Source organism: Myxocyprinus asiaticus, chromosome 14, assembly GCF_019703515.2.
Source record: "Myxocyprinus asiaticus isolate MX2 ecotype Aquarium Trade chromosome 14, UBuf_Myxa_2, whole genome shotgun sequence".
NCBI classification, from domain to species: Eukaryota; Metazoa; Chordata; class Actinopteri; order Cypriniformes; family Catostomidae; genus Myxocyprinus; species Myxocyprinus asiaticus.
Window position 1 is genome coordinate 42,526,919 of NC_059357.1, and position 21,343 is coordinate 42,548,261.

General features: G+C 37.0%; 2 protein-coding genes across 4 annotated transcripts in view; one reads left to right on the plus strand and one right to left on the minus strand.

Moving 5' to 3' along the window:
- The window catches only part of recql5 (RecQ helicase-like 5), a 46,579-nt gene that overhangs the window by 15,445 nt on the left and 9,791 nt on the right, over positions 1-21,343 (plus strand). Inside the window, exons 8-14 of the mRNA XM_051715622.1 lie at positions 14,947-15,168; positions 15,258-15,354; positions 19,330-19,366; positions 19,481-19,539; positions 19,986-20,029; positions 20,351-20,444; positions 20,571-20,726. Of these exons, the coding sequence (XP_051571582.1) occupies positions 14,947-15,168; positions 15,258-15,354; positions 19,330-19,366; positions 19,481-19,539; positions 19,986-20,029; positions 20,351-20,444; positions 20,571-20,726 (709 nt within the window). The remainder of the gene's footprint in view (positions 1-14,946; positions 15,169-15,257; positions 15,355-19,329; positions 19,367-19,480; positions 19,540-19,985; positions 20,030-20,350; positions 20,445-20,570; positions 20,727-21,343) is intronic.
- Positions 19-10,075, minus strand: smim5 (small integral membrane protein 5). Of its 3 annotated transcripts, none has more exons than XM_051715689.1 (3): positions 9,817-10,075; positions 2,187-2,335; positions 19-1,505 (listed from the first exon to the last, which is right to left on the minus strand). In XM_051715689.1, exons 1-3 carry the CDS (start codon positions 9,855-9,857, stop codon positions 1,417-1,419), a joined length of 279 nt encoding a protein of 92 aa, XP_051571649.1. In that variant the 5' UTR covers positions 9,858-10,075; the 3' UTR covers positions 19-1,416. The 3 variants fall into 3 exon arrangements, 1 of the variants encoding a protein (XP_051571649.1); XR_007899068.1 differs by lacking the exon at positions 19-1,505 and adding an exon at positions 5,666-5,781 and having other exon boundaries at positions 2,306-2,335; XR_007899069.1 differs by lacking the exons at positions 19-1,505; positions 2,187-2,335 and adding exons at positions 3,331-3,465; positions 5,666-5,781.

A 21,343-nucleotide genomic window follows, 5' to 3' on the forward strand; every position in this document is an offset into this window, starting at 1 on the left:
ATGTTTAGTAAGTTCTGTTCTCTGTTTTGTGAGCAGCTGTGTTGTGTTCTGTTGGTCGCTATCACTGTGGAGGACCTGTTTTTAGCACATTTAATCGACAGCTTTATTAAAAATATTTAATTGAAACTTTATTTATTTATACAAATTCAAATTAAAAAGGCACTTTCCCATTCAAAAATCATGTTTTGCTGCAGTTTCTAAAAGATAAGATCCAGTAACCAGCCAGAAAAAGTACATTATTCAGAATATTTTAATATAGTGAACATATTTTCAACATTTTTAAATTTTCATAAACACTTTTTTATATTCTTGATACAGCGAAGTAAGTTTACAAAAAGATAATTTGTTGGACTGAACAGACTAAGGCATTGTTATTCCACATTCCAACCAGGTTGCAGGGAAATATGAAATGTTGCTTTCTCCTTGCAGTTCCCCCAAACTTTATAATGCTGAGATTGCTTCTTCAATACATAACTTTTTGGAGAAAATCCTTGGTCATTTTCTTTGAACAGTGGGTTTCTCTTTGCCAGTTCTTCCTCAAAAAAAAAAATCTGAAGTTTTTCATAATAGTATTTTCTGCATTTGGATGTAAAGCTCACATCATTATCAGTTAATCCACTGGCACAGCTTGCCCCCAAGCATCTGACTAGCATTTTGGGAAGAATTTACATGGTATTATATGTGGTGGCGTAGTGGGCTAAAGCACAGAACAGAAGATTGCTGGTTTGATCCCCACAGCCACCACCATTGTGTTCTTGAGCAAGGCACTTAACTCCAGGTTGCTCTGAGGTTATTGTCCCTGTAATAAGGGCACTGTAAGTCACTTTGGATAAAAGCGTCTGCCAAATGCATAAATGTAAATGTATTATTGGCAATTCACCAACATGCATGATATATATTGTATTTTAGACCTGGATATACCTGCCATGTAGAAAATGTACTTCGACATGCAAAAAATATGCTATCACTTTTCTCATGTGGATCTCTCAATCACAAGCTATGTTTCCATCCAAGTTGCGAATTTAATTTATGCGAAAAACCATATCGCAAAAACGATGTGCGAAGAAAGACGTGTTTCCATCCCAAAATGTACATAAAAAAACGTTGATGGAAACATAGCTATTGTCAGCTGTATATAATGTGCCCTATCTAAATATATGGTCGCATGACAACAATTGTGCACAGTCGCCAATATTAAGGGGGCGACACATCTTACCCCACTCTCTCCTTTTCATACAGCTTTGCAGTGTGTATGCCACCTTCACTGGCTGGGTATTATCCAGATAATGTGTGCTATGACTGCAGTCACAAATCAAAGCCATCAGATGCCATGAACACTTTATTTCGGCCCATTGCGGTCTTGTCTGATGTTCCTCCCGCATTGGAGCCCACACTTTGTTGTTTCGTTGTGGCAGATCAGATGGAAGACACTTTGTTTCTGGTCCCTTTGCAGCAGCCACAGCGGCCATAAACGCATCCAATGATGACCAGAGCAATGAATGTCACTGCATGAAGAACCAAGCAACCAGTTAGTCACATGTTTCAACAAGACGTAATCAAATTGTGCTCAACAAACTGACTTGACAGTTTGGTTTTTACCTCTTTTGGAAGTGGCGTCCACACTAATCCATTCAAGTTTCCTAAAGTCACCGTTTTCCAGTGTATGTGTTTTTGAAAATCACCATATTCGAAGGAGGAAAACGCCGTTCCATTGTGGATAAAACAAAGGCGTAAACATAGCAAAATCAGTGTGTTTTCAAGCGAAAACGGATTAGTGTGGACGTGGCATTAGAGTTGCTACCTAAGTAGAGACTTCCAAATCAGTCCTTTATAAGGTTCCAATTCAGTTGGATGCTGCCTATGTAGGCAGTAGACGGTAGGGCAGCTCACTAGGTTTTGGAACGGAGCCATATTGAAAACATTGAGCCATGTCTAGGATGCCAGATAAAAGTTCAGACCATCAGATTAACCAGAGGTTTATCCAGAGCTACTTGTTAGAGTTTTTCAAGTCAGCCTTTTTAGTTTTAGCACCGCACTTTCACTGAAATAGAAAGCTAAATTTGGATGTGCGTTTGTGGCACCCTTTAATCAGTCAAAACCTCTCTTAACCTTGCAGGCTTATGTTCAAATGAAAGCTCTTCTTGGCAGTAATGCCAGTGTAGCGTTGGATGAAGGGTTGTGCTTACAGAAGAACAGCAGGATGACGAGAAACGCCACCTGCATGAGCGGGTGGTCTTGAGAAAGACCCTGCAGTCTGGTCCAGATGTGCCGGAGGATTCTCATGATGTCATCTGATGCACTCATTCTGATCACCAACACGGCCAATAGCAGAAATCTAAGTACAAACACATAAAGAGCGTTAACTTAGTTTTTTAAGTGGCTGGCAGACATTTTGGCTGATACCGATAGCCTCGCTTATTCCATGTCTAAATACTAAAATATATAAATAACATGAAACATTGATTTGAGAATTATTATACGAAGAAAAAAAGCATGGAGTATTATGTCATGAAACTAGCTAAACTTTATAGGAAGTCAGTGGCCTGGGACAAGAGTCAGTTTTACAGTTTAGCACTATACCGACGGAAGAATGCCACGATTGACCACGATTGAGATTCAAGTATGCAGGGAAACATGTAATAATAACAACAGCTGGTGTGTGGTGAGTGTACTGGTGCACTATGGCTGCCGTCGCATCATCCAGGTGGATGCTGCACACTGGTGGTGGTTGAGGAGAGTCCCCTGTTCGCTGTGTAAAGCGCTTTGAGTGTAGTGTCAGAAAAGCGCTATATAAATGTAACATTCATTCATTCAACAGACATGGTTAAGGGTTTTTTCAAAATCACTAAACCAACACCAAAATTATTAATTGTAACTCCTAGAGCTTTCAATCTACATTCACCAAACTTGGTACAGACCTTCAGACTGTTCTGTCTTTGTGTGCTATATATTTTCTAACTGATCAGACTTACGGGTTTAACACAACAGACAATCAACTTTAGTACATATCACATAGACTTACATTGACGGAATCTTCAAACTTCAACTGTCAAAAAAAATTGAAAATAAACAATCACACACAAGACTGCTTTACCTAGCTCTCTCTCTCTCTCTCTCTCCCTCTCTCTCTCTCCCTCTCCCTCTCTCTCTCTCTCTCTCTCTCTCGTTCTCTCTTACATGCTTTATGTGAAATCAGGCATCAAAACATTGTAATTTACACTGATTAAGGGCAATTCTCACAAAAAAAAAGAAAGAAAACTGGCCTTAAAGGGATAGTTCACCCAAAAATGAAAATTCTCTCAATCATTTACTCACCCTTCTGAAGATATAGATTTAACCACTGGAATCGTATGGATTAATTTTTACATTTCCTTTATGTGATTTTTGGAGCTTCAAAGTTCTGGTCACTATTCACTTGCATTGTATGGACCTACAGAGCTGGGATATTCTTCTGAAAATCTTCATCTGTGTTCAGGAGAAGAAAGAAAGTCATACACATCTGGGATGGCATGAGGGTGAGTAAATGATGAAAGAATTTTCATTTTTGAGTGAACTGTCCCGTTAAGGCCACACAAGATTTTTTTTTAAAAGTAACAATTTTGTTTCTTTTCTTTTGGAACATGAAAAAGAAAGTCCGAAATCATTGTAAATGGTAAAAAAGACATGTTAACAGTTTCCCATACTTTTGTTGGTGCATGTCCAGATAAATTGTCACGAAACTTTGGCCAAAAATCTGAGAAGCTGATTAGTTTGAAAAATAATTACAATTCATTTAAATTTACATGTCAACATTTAATAGCAGCTCTAAACAAATAATCATTGCTAACCAAATTTGATTATAAATCAACAATTTATCTCATTACCACAACACTAACCAAATTCGCTCCTTGTATCCCAAACAGTTTTTAAAAAGGTTCATGTGTAATTCCTGGTCCAAGAATTAATGATCAGAATTGGCTTTTAGTAATTGTTAAAAGTTTCTTGGCTGTGTAAAACTCTTAAGTATTATATTACATAAGTTGTGGTACACTGTAGGGGGTAAGTTGTCACAATGGACTTTGCCATTAAACCAGTTGCGCACTGTAGGTTTCATGTAACATGTATAATGCATTCATAATAGAAGTAAAAAGATTTTAATTTTAAATACTGAGACATAAATCCTTCACCTTCATTGCAGCATAGTTTGTCATTACCGAAACAGTTATACAAATGTTGCAGTAATTATATAGTTTGTTGCGGTATTGAGATGACCTAACACAAAACACTCATAATAGGGACAACCATTATAAATTGCTTCATCTTAAAACTAATTTAGCTGCCAAAATTGATCATTGAATCCATTGTCTTACAAATTTAGCATTGTTGCAAAATGAGAATGTAAAATATCGGAAACAGAACCACTACAACTACAGAATGTTTAGTTAAAAAAGTGAGATGACAAATATCCATTTTTAAACTTCACCTCTTGCTGAAGCATTATGGCAGAAAAAGTCTTTATTTCACACTCAAAAGAATTGTGTTTTAAAAAGTGTTGCGATGCAGAGAAATGGCTTGGTGGACAAAGTGTTTTTTATTCTGTTGTCATATATTCTACATCTTTTATTCTATACATTATTTTTGTTTACTATGGGATCTTTGGTACAACATACATTATTTAAAAAAATAAAAAACTTTTCTGTTTATATTACATTTAATAGTCCTAATTGTGAAGCTGGACATGTTGCGGTAATGAGAAATGAACCAGAAAATTCTTTAAAAATCTAAAATAAAAGACGAAATCTTTTGAAATCTGTATGAGCAAGATGGAGCATGTATATCTTTCATTGTCAACTTTCAGAATAGAATTTCATATTGATTTTTATATAATCCTCACTGGCGTGGTTCTAACTCGTGAGAATTACCCATAAATGTTTAGTGTGAATTGTGTAAATGAAAAAAGGTAATATCGGGACAGTACCTGTGTAGTCACTTTTATATTGTACATACTTGATCTATTGTATCACATGTTATCCCTGGACTCTCAAATAAAGTAAATGAGAATTCACAGAAGTGTATAGATGCAATTACTGTTTACAAACAAACGCTTAGTTGCAACACTTCTGGGTTCACAACCTAGAAAAGAGCTGCTTTATATAAGTGCATGATTTTTAGATTAGATTAGCAGTTTTCATGTTTTAGATTAATGCTTTATTTTATCACCTCTGCTCTAAGAAGACTCGATTGTCTTGCAGCTAGTGTCAGTAGATTTGCATTTCAAGCGGCATCACTTAAACCCTGAAGTCACAAATGACTTATTTAAACTCTTTTGTTGCAAATATAAGAGAGGCCAAATATAAGAACATCAATTATTAGGATAATTTGGCCAATTTGTGTTGTCAGTTCATGGGACGGCATTTATTAGTCAAACAAACGGCAGCACTGAGATGGTACAGAAAGTTTCCTGTGTGGAAACCATATCTTTTTTCCTTTTTGCTGAAGTATTTGACGTGGTACTTGGCGATAATGAGTGAAAAAACAGAACCTGCTACTTGAACTTGTTATTACATTTTTTTTGCTGTGGTGTTCCTCAGGGAGGGGTGAGGAGGGTGTTTCCAAGGGAGAAACGCTCGTGGGTGTGACACCATGCTATAAATTGAACTCTGCTGGTGAATAAAATGTTTCTTACTTCTGATTTACTCAGTTCAGCCCTCTTTCCCAGGAACTCTTCAGGTTAGGGTTGTTTTCAGTGAGTGCTGTTTGATCAAGCACCACAGTCAGATGACTTAAGAATTTCTGTCTGATCTGTTAATGACATCACAAAGGAATCATCAAAACACTGTGAAGTAATTCTAATGAATGTTCTGATTTTATTCATTTTTCTATAACAGGCAGAGAAAGAGTCTTAATATACAGTACAATAGCCCTACACTTCAGCCACTTCATACACCGATCAGCCACAACATTAAAACCTAATATTGTGTAGATCCCCCTCGTGCCGCCAAAACAGTGCCAACCCGCATCTCAGAATAGCATTCTGAGATTATATTCTTCTAACCCCAATTGTACAGAGGGGTTATCTGAGTTACCGTAGACTTTGTCAGTTCGAACGAGTCTGGCCATTCTCTGTTGACCTCTCTCATCAACAAGGCATTTCCATCCACAGAACTGCCGCTCACTGGATGTTTTTTCTTTTTGGCACCATTCGGAGTAAATTCTAGAGACTGTTGCGGGTGAAAATCCCAGGAGATCAGCAGTTACAGAAATACTCAAACCAGCCCGTCTGGCACCAACAATCATGCCACGGTCCAAATCACTGAGATCACATTTTTTCCCCATTCTGATGGTTGATGTGAACATTAACTGAAGCTTCTGACCCATATCTGCATGATTTTATGCACTGCACTGCTGCCACATGATTGGCTGATTAGATAATTGCATGGATGATTGTTGGTGCCAGACGGGCTGGTTTGAGTATTTCTGTAACTGCTGATCTCCTGGGATTTTCACGCACAACAATCTCTAGAATTTACTCCGAATGGTGCCAAAAACAAAAAACATCCAGTGAGCGGCAGTTCTGCGGATGGAAACAGCTTGTTGATGAGAGAGGTCAAAGGAGAATGGCCAGACTGGTTCGAACTGACAAAGTCTATGGTAACTCAGATAACCGCTCTGTACAATTGTGGTGAGAAGAATAGCATCTCAGGATGTTATTCTGAGATTCATGAGGGGGACTTACACAATGTTAGGCAGGTGGTTTTAATGTTGTTGCTGATTGGTGTATAAGAGTGTCTAAATATCAAACAACACTATCAAATATAAATGAGACAATAAAAGTGTAATGTACTAGACAAGACAAGACATATTTTGATAATTAAGTCACGCATTAAAATGTCTGAATGCCATTGCATTAGATCACAAAATATAAAAGCAAGTGGCATCTGTAAGCAAATGATACTTGGTTAGTTCTTTTTTCAGAACTAACTTCACTTTTCTGAGGCATTTTTGCAATGACTTTTAACTGGGGCCGGTTGCACCAACCATGCTCAAGTTACGACTTAGACAAGTGACTGAGTAAATGGACACTAAGTTACAGTTTGTACTAAAAAAAAAAACATGATCATACAGGAAGTCGGCACATTGCTTCCATATGTTCCAGTACCCTGAATTGGTCTCATCATGCCGAAGCACTGACAAACGACGTCTCCCATCAGACATTTTTGCATCGGTTCAATTGTGTTTACCTTCTCCTGTGGTGGCATGGGTTAGGGTTGAGTTCTCGTCAGTTGTTGCAACTAGGAATTAATTGAGTTTGCTTAATAAGGGACAACCGTGATTCTGAGCTTTAATTTTCCCTTTAAGATTACATTTTTAGGTTTCGAGTTGTTGTTGTTTTGGGGGTAGAGTTCATAAAATATGCATTCCTGTTCACTGTATTACATCATTTACAGCTAAAAACATTTCACTTTACAACTCGCTTTTGCCACCCCTCTGTGGAGAAGGGTCTGTCTGCATCCTGCAAGATGACTACAAAACATGGCCACTACAAGTTACGCCCCCTTCAAATAACCACCAAAATGGTGAAGTCTTGCAACAGATGAAAGTCACATTCATACACTCTGTTTGTTGTGTTAATTTGCAGTCCTGCAGCAACCCTACACCTACATCTCTTGCTACTACTAAAGTAACCCAAACCACAAATATAAAAAAATTAAAAGTTTGTCAAATTATTAAATATACCGCAACTTAAAAGTTCTGTTGAATACAATCATAATGCCAACCCACTAGGTGGCGACAGTGAGGTGAAACCTGATGGAGAAGCTGTATCACTGTGTAGCTAGGAGGCTAATCAGCTAGTGGTATGCTAAGCTAATAGGCTAACAGTAGCTTGTAAGCTTACTGGAGAAAACAGAAGAGAGAAATGTTTAATTTCACCATTTAGATCTGTTTAGATCAGTTTAATAATATATCTGACAATTTAAAAGTTAGTCTTTGTCATATTTACATAGTTAAGACAACATGAAACATACAGCGATTGCGTAGGATGTAAAAAGTTTTCTTCAGCCAACAGAATCGCTTTGTGATCTAAGGGGTCGTTACTTGGAGTGGGCGTGTTGTGTTTCGTATTTCAGTAAGCACAGACCGAGTTTTGCTCAAGTCAGCCTGTTTCCGAATTCGCTGTGAGATCAGTCAGACTATATACTTGAGATTTGCACCATTAAACTTAAGTGAAACATAACCCTAAGAATAAACTAAATATTTACCGTAGCCTCCGACCAGATGAAGTGGTTGGAATAAAAAAATTCAGCTCATTCAGTGGCAATAATATCTCATGTTTTGCATTATAGACTTTAATCTGTTAGACATATATGATGAAGTTGACATTTACACTTGTTTACATTATGAGAGAGAACACTCTTCAGCATGAAACCGATCAAAATTTTCTGGAGTCTGTTGGGCGTCAGTTTCACTGGCATGCAAAGAAACGCATACAAAATATATAGGATATTGAAATGAATTAGATAGGTAAAGTCAAAGCCTTGTCTGAAATTTTTACAAATGTTAACAAAATGCAAAAGAGATATATATATATATATATTAGAGAGAGAGAGCGCAACTGATTAAAGACCTTGTGAGGGTTTGTTTACATGTTTGTGACATTTAGAGTTTAAAATGTAACTTTTTCATGTTAAAATACTATCTCCTATCCCTGCTTAATATACAGAGACAACTATAAGTAAGCCATTCATAGGTTAGTTTTCTGAAAAACTGTAAACACTGTGTCTCTGTGGTGCTATGAAATTCCTCTGTTTGTTTTGAGCACTGAGATCCGCCCCAACAACATAACTCAACCAATGGCATGAGTTGGAGGCGGGACTGTCTGACTGTATGAACAACTGCAGACTTAGGGTGTATTCCGAAAGCTGTTTTGAGAGCATTGTTTATTTTTGCAGTTCTGTTCTGTGGCGCTAGTGTCGCAGAAATTACATACTTCAGCTTTAAGTAGTCTTGGCTAATTTGAACAGTCTGTCAATGTAAGTCTATGGGATTTTTTCTGTTTTGACCTTCTGTTTTGTGAAAACCGTAAGTCCGATTGGTTAGAAGAGTCGTAACCCAAATCAGAACAGTCTGAAGGTCTGTACCAAGTTTGGTGAATGTAGCTTGAAAGCTCTAGGAGGAGTTACAATTGATAATTTTGGTCTTGGTTTAGGGATTTCGGAAAAACCCTTAACCATGTCTTGGAGTAACTGTACATTTGCTTTGTCAAGCCAACATAATAAATGTGGATTTTTCCAGTCTGTTGCATTAGAACATCAACCGTAACAAGATAACATAAATTCATGGCTTTTTAACGCTTCAGTTTTCAAACTTCAAGGCTGCTTATTGGATCAATAAAGTGAAACTTATGGAGAGCTTACAACCTACTAGCTAAGGTTTGTCTTAAAAACTGGTGGTGCAGCTAAATGAAGCACTGACTTGGTTACAAACTAACTAGTAGTTACTAAGCCCTTAGTGTGAACTTTACGTCCCAACTTAAATGAGACCTTACGCACAGCTGGTGCAACCCTACCCTGGTGTCAAGGTGATTTTTAGTGGATGTATGAGGTCAGTTCCCCTCAGTTTCACACAAGTGTCCTAGCAGAGTAACCATACTGTATAACATATTTAAAATACTGTAAATGCCACTTGTGTTATCTAGTGCAAATGACATTCAAATTTTAAGTGTGCTCTGATCATCCAAATATTTTTTGGGTCTCAATGAAGGACATCCACACCCTTTTCCAAACACACACCTACACGCAAACAGATGTCCAGCTACATATATTTGAACACTTTTACCTTAGATTCCAGTGGTTTCCAGTTAACGTCCCTTGTAACATTCCTCATATGAACTTGTGTCCAATTACTGTTGTCCACACAAGCTGTGCGTCCCGTAATACAGCTGTATTATGTTGTATATGGTCTCCAGTGTGTGGTGTTCATGTGCTTTCACTTTTTCTGTGTAACAAGTCTTTTTGGAAATGGCTTTGTAGATTCTTCAACTCAGCCACGTTCTGTCAGTCTGGAGCTCTCGTTCTCTATTCGTCAGCCTCCATCCCCTCCCCCTTTTTGTCTTGCTGTGGCTCGGTCTTTTCTCCTCCTGTAGCCAAGCAAAGTCTTGTAGTCTTTTTTTAAACTGCCTGTTTTGTGTTACAGTAGTTAGTTTAGTAAGTGTGTGTGTTTATGCACTGGTGCCTCTAAATGTAGGACATCCATTTTTCTATATCTCAAATTAATAAATATAACAAACAGTAAATATTTGTTAGATTTTTTTTTTTTTCTCTTTTTATTGTCTTTTAAAGGTGAATCTAATTGAAACATGTCCAGGTAAAATTGCAACCCAACATCACAAGTAAAAATGCATAGAAATTATATTGAGCTTGAAGTAAATTAAGTCTATTTTCTTACAAATCTGGATTTCTGGTGAGGTACACAAATGGTAGTCCCACTGCAGCCTCAGTTTTCTGTTCTTGGCTGACAGAAGTGGAACCCAACGTGGTCTTCTGCTGTTGTAGCCCATCCACCTCAAGGTTTGACATGTTGTGCATTCTGAGATGCTGTTCTGCTCACTACAATTGTACAGAGTGGTTATCTGAGTTACCATAGCCTTTCTGTCAGCCCGAACCAGTCTGGCCATTCTCTGTTGACCTCTAATCAACAAGGCGTTTCCATCCACAGAACTGCCGCTCACTGGATGTTTTTTTCGTTTTTCGCACTGTTCTCTATACACTCTAGAGACTGTTGTGCATCAAAATCCCAGGAGATCAGCAGTTACAGATATACTCAAACCAGCCCGTCTGGCACCAATGGTCAAAATCACTGAAATCTCATTTTTTCCCCATTCTGATGGTTGATATGAACATTAAATGAAGCTCCTGATCCATATCTGCATGATTTTATACATTTCACTGCTGCCACATGATTGGCTGATTAGATAATCGCATGAAAAAGTATGTGTACATGTGTTCCTAATAAAGTGCCTGGTGAGTGTGTGTGTGTGTGTATGTATATATATATATATATATATATATATATATATATATACACACACAGTTGTGCTCAAAAATTTGCATAGCCTAGCGGAAATTGTGAAATGTTGGCATTAATTTTGAAAATATGACTGATCATGCAAAATTTAAGGATAGTGATCATATGAAGCCATTTATTATGACATAGTTGTTTGGCTCCTTTTTAAATCATAATGATAACAGAAATCACCCAAATGGCCCTGATCAAAAGTTTACATACCCTTGAATGTTTGGCCTTGTTACAGACACACAAGGTGACACACACAGGTTTAAATGGCAATTAAAGGTTAATTTCCCCACACCTGTGGCTTTTAAAATTGCAATTATTGTCTGTGTATAAATAGTCAATGAGTTTGTTAGCTCTCACATGGATGCACTGAGCAGGCTAGATACTGAGCCATGGGGAGCAGAAAAGAACTTTCAAAAGACCTGCATAACAAGGTAATGGAACTTTATAAAGATGGAAAAGGATATAAAAAGATATCCAAAGCCTTGAAAATGCCAGTCAGTACTGTTCAGTCACTTATTAAGAAGTGGAAAATTCGGGGATCTCTTGATACCAAGCCAAGATCAGGTAGACCAAGAAAGATTTCAGCCACAACTGCCAGAAGAATTGTTCGGGATACAAAGAAAAACCTACAGATAACCTCGAGAAATACAGGCTGCTCTGGAAAAAGATGGTGTGGTTGTTTCAAGGAGCACAATACGACGATACTTGAACAAAAATGAGCTGCATGGTTGAGTTGCCAGAAAGAAGCCTTTACTGCGCCAATGCCACAAAAAAGCCCGGTTACAATATGCGCGACAACACCTTGACACGCCTCACAGCTTCTGGCACACTGTAATTTGGAGTGACAAGACCAAAATAGAGCTTTGTGGTCACAACCATAAGCGCTATGTTTGGAGAGGGGTCAACAAGGCCTATAGTGAAAAGAATACCATCCCCACTGTGAAGCATGGTGGTGGCTCACTGATGTTTTGGGGGTGTGTGAGCTCTAAAGGCATGGGGAATCTTGTGAAAATTGATGGCAAGATGAATGCAGCATGTTATTAGAAAATACTGGCAATTTGCATTCTTCTGCACGAAAGCTGCGCATGGGACGCTCTTGGACTTTCCAGCATGACACTGACCCTAAGCACAAGGCCAAGTTGACCCTCCAGTGGTTACAGCAGAAAAAGGTGAAGGTTCTGGAGTGGCCATCACAGTCTCCTGACCTTAATATCATCGAGCCACTCTGGGGAGATCTCAAACGTGCGGTTCATGCAAGACGATCTTATGAATCCCATAAGAAATAAAAGAAATGTGTTTTGCCTGCTCACTCATGTTTTCTTTAAAAATGGTACATATATTACCAATTCTCCAAGGGTATGCAAACTTTTGAGCACAACTGTGTGTGTGTATATATATATATATATATATATATATATATATATATATATAGTTACCTTAACATACAGTTGAAGTCAGAAGATTACATACACTTAGGTTGAAGTCATTAAAACTCATTTTTTAACCACTTCAATTTAATATTAGCAAACTATAGTTTTGGTAAATCATTTAGGACATCTACTTTGTGCATGACAGGAGTAATTTTCCCAACAATTCTTTACAGACAGATTGTTTAACTTTTAACTGACTATATCACAATTCCAGTGGGACAGAATTTACATACACTACAGATTAAAGCCTTTAAGCAGCTTGGAACATTCCAGAAAATTGTGTCAAGACTTTAGACAATTAGCCAATTAGCTTCTGATTTTGTGTACTGAATTGGAGGAGTACCTGTGGATGTATTTTAAGGCCTACCTTCAAACTCAGTGCCTCTTTGCTTGACATCTTGGGAAAATCAAAAGTAATCAGCAAAAAACTGTGGACCTTCACAAGTCTGGTTCATCCTTGGGAGCAATTTCCAAATGCCTGAAGGCACCATGTTCATCTGTACAAACAATAGTATGCAAGTATAAATACCATGGGACCATGCAGCCATCATACTGCTCAGAAAAGTGACGCATTCTGTCTCCTAGAGATGAACATAGTTTGCAAATCAATCCCAGAACAACAGCAAAGCACCTTGTGAAGATGCTGGGGGAAACAGGTAGACAAGTATCTATATCCACAGTAAAACGAGTCCTATATCAACATAACCTGAAAGGCTGCTCAGCAAGGAAGAAGCCAATGCTCCAAAACATCTTACTTTTTGGAGAAATGTCCTCTGGTCTAATGAAACAAAAATTTAACTGTTTGGCCATAATGACCATTATGTTATGTTTGGAGGAAAAAGCGTGAGGCTTACAAGCCAAAAAACACCATCCAACCGTGAAGCAATAATATCATGATGTATATTAAGTGTACGATGATGTAATGAGAATGTTTGGAGCAGAAATGTTCTTATTTGTCATGTAAATAATGTCACAGTGCAAAAAATCTTAATGGCCCTAAGAATGTGTTCTTGATAGGTTTTGTTAGATTCACCTTCTTTTGCAACCAGTTGGTGGTGTTAATTTTTTAACTCTAGACATTTCTGAATCTGTCAGCCCGTCAAGGAATGGCTTCAGACATTTAGTGTCTAAATTCACAAAAGAGAACTCTATGCATTCTTTGAGACGATGGTCAAGAGCGATCAGTATTTTTGTGAACAGTTTGAGGAAGGAATTTGGCGTCATATTTAATGTTGAAGCTCTGGTTCTGGGAAGCAGTGTTGGCACAGAGGGACTTTGTGTGTGAGATCATGTAAACATGTTCTGTTTCGGGGGAATCTCTGTCTCTCTCTGCCCCTGCCAGTTATTTCAGACTCTGAAACCTGAAACCCAGAAGTGTGTGAAATGAGAGGCGCACATCTCTGTTTTAGACTTCACACTCTATGTGTGTATGCACAAGACTTTATACATGTAGAAGACCTTAAACACCCTCTGTTCTTCACTGAAGGAATAGTTCACCAATACAGGAAATTTTTGTCATCATTACTCACCCTCATGTCATTCCAAACCAAGATGACTTTATTTCTTCACACAAAAGAAGACATTTTGAAGACTGAACTGGTTGCTCTTTTCTATGCAATTACAACAAATGGGGACTGGAGCTTTTAAGCTTAGTCCAATTCCTGAACGAGTGACTATTATGAGTCGATTCTTATTAATCTAAAGCGCACAATGTACAGTGCGACAAATGTAGTCGGATTCCTGAACGAGTGACTCTTATAAACCGATTAATTTGAATCTACAGCACACAACATACAGTGCAACCAGTGTAGTCAGATTCCTGAATGAATGACTCTTATGAGCCGGTTCTTTTGAATCTACAACGCACAACATACAGTGCGACCAGTGTTGTTCGATTCCTGAACGATTGACTCTTATGAACTGGTTCTTTTGAGTCTGATGTGTACAACATATAATGCGATCAGTGTAGTCCGATTCCTGAACGAATTACTCTTATAAGCCGGTTCTTTTGAATCTACAGTGCACAACATACAGTGCAACCAGTGTAGTCCGATTCCTGAACAAATGACTCTTTTGACAGGTATGACACCACATGGAGGTGAGTAAATTATGTCAGAAATGTAATTTTTTAGATGAACTATTCCTTTAATATAAATTCCTTTAAATTTCAGTCTGTCTTCACACATAACTATTGCATGTCTTCAGAAGACTTGGAATATAGCGCTCAACTATTTTCATGGTACTTCTGTGATATTTTTATTGTGCTTTTATGCCATTTTTGGTGCTTGACAGCTCCATTCCCAATTCACTTTCATTGAATGGAAAAGAGCAGTGCAAACTTTCTGCTAAACAGCTCCTTTTTTGTGTTCCACTAATGAAAGTCTTATGGGTTTGGAATGACATGAGGGTGATTAAATTTTGACCGCATTCCTTTAGTCATTCCATTATTTATCATTTTCAGGTGCAGACACGCCACCATCTCGCAGTTTTTTGGTGATCAGAAACCCAACTGTGCCGGTGCGTGTGACTACTGTCGCAACCCTAAACTTGTCCGTGCTCAGCTGGCGAGAGCAGCCGCCCTCAGCACCAGAACCGGCCCGGCCCAGAGCGCAAAACCCAGTGGACCGTTCGGCTTTGATCCTGAACTCTACGCGGGAGGCAAGAAGGGTTACGGGTTCGAGAGGTCAGCTGACTGGTTACTGAATCAGCCGGATGAGTCACAACAGTTAGTCTGTCGACACTAAGACAGTTTGTGTGTGGGTGTTTTAACAGATATGATGAGGAAGGCGGCGACAGTGAGGAAGATGAGTCAGGGAGGAGGAAGAAAGAGTTCGGAAATCTCTTTAAGAAGCAGATGAGCCTGAGAAAGGTAAAAAAAAAAAAAAAACACACACAGTAGCACAAGAAAAAGCTGAATCTCTCTAAAACATGTCCACGTCACGTTTTACTAGTTGTAAATGTGTAAAGAAAACATTATAAAGAGAATAAAGCCTATTTTTAGATTATTGACAAAAGATTTTTGCCTATGACATTTTCATGAGAATTTTCACATTTTACATCTAAATTCTCATTATTGCAATGCAAAAAAATCTCATTATGATCACTGTAATGCATCCGGATGTTTTACTTTTTTGAGTTTTTTTTTTTTTTCTATTATTATTATTATTATTATTAATTGAGGGCTAAATTGCTAAAAATTAAATCATTAAGTAAATATTTAAATACATAATAAAATTGTACATAATGAAAAGACGATGGAAAATCAGCCCAAAAATAATGCTAAAAAATTTAATACAAGGGATGCTTTTTGATATGTTTAGTGATTTAATGGGTAATTTAATAGTTTTTGTTTTTTACCATTTTATTATGCATTTAATAATTTATTTAAATGATTTCATTTTGAGTAATTTGGTGCTTCATATTTATTCTGATGGTGATTGTCATTTAATTCTCATTACTGTAATACAGTATTTTTTTATAAGCATACATTGAATGCAGGACAACAGATGCCACTAAGATGTATAAATATTTGTGCATAAATAGTGTTTTTTGGAAGTTTTTTTTTTTTTTTTTTTTTGCATAAATGCAGCATCATTAATCTTAGCATGCATCTGTACACAAGAATCCACACACAACACAGTTTTTGAAATGGAAAGAGTAAATGGTTAAATACATGCAAGAAAGTTATAAGACGAATTAGAAATTCAGTATGTAAATAATGCAAAAAATTAAGACCAATCAGAGCTCTTTATGTATTTATTAAAGGAATATTCCGGGTTCAATACAAGTTGAGCTCAGTCGACAGCATTTGTGGCATAATGTTGATTACCCCAAACATTTGTTTTGACTCATTCCTCCTTTTCTTAAAAAAAATAAAAGCAAAAATGGAAGATACAGTGAGGCACGTACAATGGAGGTAATGGGGTCAATCTGTAAATGTTAAAATACTCACTGTTTCAAAAGTATAGCCACAAGATACAAACAATATGCATGTTAAGGTGATTTTTGTGTTATAAAATCGCTTACTAATCATAACTAAAGTTCTAACCAATTTTACAACTATGTTGCTATGGCGATGTAACACCTTAAACCCTAAAACGGCCGTAAAAACGACGACTTAAACTTTACAGCTCAAGTAATACATGAGTTTTAACAGAAGAATTAATGCATGTGCTTTTACAAAATTATAAGCTTCTCATTTCTGTTTAAACCCTCCAAAAATGCACTTTCATTGTAAGTGCCTCACTGTAACCCAGATTTTTGCTTTTTTAAAGAAAAGGAGGAACGAGTCGAAATTATTTTTCGTGGTAATCAACATTATGCCACAAATGGATTTGATTGAGCTTAACTTTGAACTCAGAATATTCCTTTAAGATGACTTCATTACGTACATTTTGTATGCTAAGTCAATGAGACTTGTAATACAACTAATTATTTTAATTTTATTTAAATCAGTATAATTAAAGGCTATAAAACTAATTCTACCGTGATGTACAAATACTTTTCAATTTACATTTTTTATGTTTTTTTTTATGTTCATTGCAGTTTTGAGAATTGGGAGAAATGTGGTTAATTGTCCCTCCTTCTCTTTCACTTTAATATTTGCTCTGATTGAAGTGTTCGCTTTTAATCACACAAACAAACTCAAGAGTACAGTAATACATTCACATAAAAAACAACTAAACTACAATCCACCCCCATTCGCCCCCAGTCTGAGTCTTTGCCAGGACATTCCTCCTCCCTCTTTCTTTCTGTTCTCCACAAATGTTTCCAGCTGTGTGTTTGAGGCCTCCTCCATAAATCTGAGGAAACTACAGATGTACTAAAGTTTGCATGATACCCTGATTACCTGGTATTATTTTGAAAGATTCATCAGTCCATCAGTTATTTCAAAGAAAAAAAATGTGCATCTTCATAATCTTTATGTAATAGAGAGAACTTTCTTTGCTTCTGAAATGAGATTTAAAATAGACTGAAAATGTTTCATAAAAAAAAAAAATCAAGTTAAAATCAATCAATAATCAAGGCATGGTTTCCTTACTGTATTTCACTAAATGAACATGAGGATTTTAATCATTTTCGTTTATATGCACCAGTATATAGTGATATTCACCTTGAATTTTCTTTGTTTTCTTCAAACATCATTTTGCCTCATATTTCATCTCAAGCATGCTCTTCACTGACACTTTTGGTGACTTGGTTAACAAGTATGCTAACTTTTAAAAAATATATTAGGCAAAAACGTTTCTAAGTCAGTTTTAATGGGACCTTCATATACAGTGTCAAAAAAAGTGTGTGAACCCTTTGGAATTAGCTGGTTTTCTGCATTAATTGGTCATAAAATGTGATCTCATCTTCATCAAAGTCATTCTGTAGTGGATTTACTTCGATGTTTAGGGCTATTGTCCTGCTGCATCACCCAACTTCTACTGAGATTCAGCTGGCGCACAGCCACCCTGACATTATCCTGTAGGATATCTTGATAAACTTGGGAATTCATTTTTCCCCCGATGATGGCAAGCGGTCCAGGCCCCGAAGCAGCAAAGCAGCCCCAAATCATGATGCTTCCTCCACCGTACTTCAGCGTTGGGATGATGTTTTCATGTTGGTATGCAGTGCCCTTTTTATGCCATATGTAGTGCTGTGTGTTCTTCTCAAACAATTCAACCTTCATCAGTCCACAAAACATTTTTCCAGTAGCATTGTGGAGCCTCAAGGTGGTCTTTGGCAAACTTCAGGTGGGCAGCAATATTTTTGTTGGAAAGCAGCGGCTTCCTTCATGGTGTCCTGCCATGGACAGCATTCCTGTTTAATGTTTTCTGTATAGTAGACTCATGAACAGAGATGTTAACCAGTTCCAATGATTCTTTCAAGTCTTTAGCTGTCATTCTAGGGTTCTTTTTTTTTTACCTCATTGAGCATTCTGTGGTGTGCCCTTTGAGTCATCTTGGTTGGACAGCCACTTCTAGAAAGAGTTGCCACAGTACTAAATCGTCTCTATGTATAGACTTTTGTTTTTAAAGAAACTGTGGAAAGATTAATATCTGAGCTCATCGAGATAACTCTGTATCCCTTTCCAGCTTTATGCAAAGCAACAATTGTTGTTCGTAGGTCTTCTGATATCTCTTTTTTTGTGTGGCATGGTCCACGTCAGCAGATGCTTCTTGTGAATGGCAAACTCCAAATGTTTGAGTGCTTTTTATTAGTCAAAGTAGGTCTAACCCACACCTCCAGTCTTGTTTCATTAATTGGATGCCAGGTTTGCAAACTCCTGACTCTAACTTTTGTTGACGTCATTAGGCTAGGGGTTCACATACATTTTCCAACCTACAATATAAATGTTTAAATTATTTATTCAGTATGTACAAGAACAATATAATAATTTGTGTGTTATTAGTTAAAACAGATTATGTTAGTTCATTGTAACTTAGATGAAGATCAAACCAGATGTTAAGACAAATTTATACATAGATGCAGGTAATTTCAAAGGGTTCACATACTTTTTCTTGCCACTGTAGCAAAAAGAAAAAAATAGGAAAATATCTGTTGAATTTAATAAAATCAACTCCTGGGATGTGAACGTACCCAAAGTTGAAGAAACGTCCAGTTATAAGTAACAATATTACAACAAATATTTTTACTGAAACCTCCTGCCCAGCTCAAGTTTTTTAAGAAAATGTAAAACCAAAAAATTTTATTTTATTATGATTTTAGAGTTCTAACAGTAACTATGGTATTTTTACAGAAAGCATGGTTATTATGAGGGAAAGAAAGACTTGATGATGATGGCATCGCTCTGGTTTGTCCCTCTTTGTTCATTTGTCTTTTGTTTTATTATTTGAAGGGTTCCGATGTGGCAAAAGACACGTTTGTTCCACCAGGTCAGTACCCGAGTTGTTGCATAAATAACAGTGTTACATGCATGATTCAGGAAGTTTTGTTTTCAGTGTGACACATTATGTGTGTAAAGCCTCACATTGTTGGTGTTTTATCAGATGTTGACTGTCCGTTGAAGGATGCCAGCAGTCAGAGAATCCCAAGACTTACAGTGAAGGTAACAGGACGCCCTGAACATCGTTATACCACCTTGCTTCCTTCCATTTCATATACCTAGAAACCTGTCACTTAAATTCAGCCCATTAACCATTTTGACATTTTCCTAAAGAAAGGCTTGTTTTCCAAATTACCCTAACAAAGAAGTTCTGTGGCAGTATCATAGTAAAGGGATGGTTTGAATGGTAATACCATGGTACTTTGACATACTCCCAGCATTTGCAACCATTTCACTGAGCAGCATTATATGATTCAGTCCATCCAAGAGCACACTGTTAAGATGAGCAAAGCTTGTTTTTGAGGATGCTATGATTTGTGTACTGTGAGAGCTAATGAGTAGGGAGTCCCCTGCTGACACACATGTGCACTACACTCTCAAACATCAATTCTAAAATGCAATTAGAATGAGACTGGTTCAATTAAAGAGCTGTTTTGTGTGTGTTTTAGAGCAGAGAGCACTGCCTGTCTCTTCTCCAGGAGTGTCTGACCAGGTAATTCAGACATCAGGTCAGAGGTCAAACAAACAATGCACCAGCAACAAAGCTGGGCGATATAGCTAAATACAATTATGTTTTAATGTTTTCCATACTTTTGAAATTTTTTAATATTCATCTTGATGTTAATGCATTTGCTCTGAAATAGCTTAAAAGAGTGATTTTTATTACGAATCACAAAAATGGCACCTAGACTTAATGTCTTCTTGAAGTCTTTTTTTGAGTGGTGTCTGTTGTGATAAAGGGCTAAACTCATCCCTAATATTGTTTGCTCAGTTTTTCTGTGCTCTTTTATCCTCATTCTGCTTCTCTCTGTAGCTCTGACACACTCTATCAGGCTGTGGAAATAGAGCATGAGATCTTCAGAGGCAGTAAATCAGCAAACCTCTACAAGGCTGCAGTTCTCAAGAGAGTGAGTCTTGATGATCCTCTGCCATATCAAATCATCACATGTTAATCTCATTTAAAGCACAAATGTGATCATTTATCAATGATAAATGACAAATTACACTAATAATTAAAATAACTAATATTCCAGGTGTCAGAGATGAAGAAGGGTATGACTGGAAATGTTGCGTCCACCAGTGACTTCCATGAAAGTCAAACTAAAGCTAATGAAGAGCCAACACCCTCCACCTCTTCATCTCAATCTGAACATCTGCAGGGCTTCGCTTTAGCCTCACAAGTCTACTCGGTGAGCCGAAAATGATTTCCTTACAGATACATATATGTAAATGCTTATGAAAATACTGTATATATAATAACACACACACATATATATTAACGTACAAATTAACATATGCTTGACATAAAAATGACAGCAACCCAGTTCCCACCTTCTCAACATAACTTGACTTGAAGTGATTTAACATGACTTAATGTAGCTTAACGTAACATAATGTAAATTAATGAAATGTGAAATGACTTCCTGCTCCAAAAAATATCTTTAATAAATAACCATGTGGTTAATTTTTGACCCAGTCTTCTTCAGTCTCTTTTGTGTGGGTCGAAATGTTAACCACATGGTTATTTATTAAGGATATTTTTTAGTGCAGGAAGTACGTGTGCAAGCTCTTTTTTTGATTTTAGACACATTTTTGGACTTAGCACCTTTCAAACATTACTTTCTGTACGTGTGTTTTTTTTATAAACAATGTAACATGAAACGCAACTTAATGTGAAAACTTAACGTAACAATGTAATTTAACATAACGGAATGTAACGGAACTTAACGTGTATTAATTTTAACATTATTTAACTTTAACATGACGTAAAGTGTCGTAACTTAACGTAACATTGTAACTTATTGTG

Excerpts from the sequence above, each read along its gene's own strand:
- smim5 (XM_051715689.1), bottom strand. The coding sequence starts at position 9,857 with ATGTTACAAGGGACGTTAACTGGAAACCACTGGAATCTAAG. Across the intron at positions 2,336-9,816 it reads GGAAACCACTGGAATCTAAG|ATTTCTGCTATTGGCCGTGT; the intron begins GTAAAAGTGTTC and ends GTTTGTACTTAG. Across the intron at positions 1,506-2,186 it reads CGTCATCCTGCTGTTCTTCT|TGACATTCATTGCTCTGGTC; the intron begins GTAAGCACAACC and ends TTCTTCATGCAG.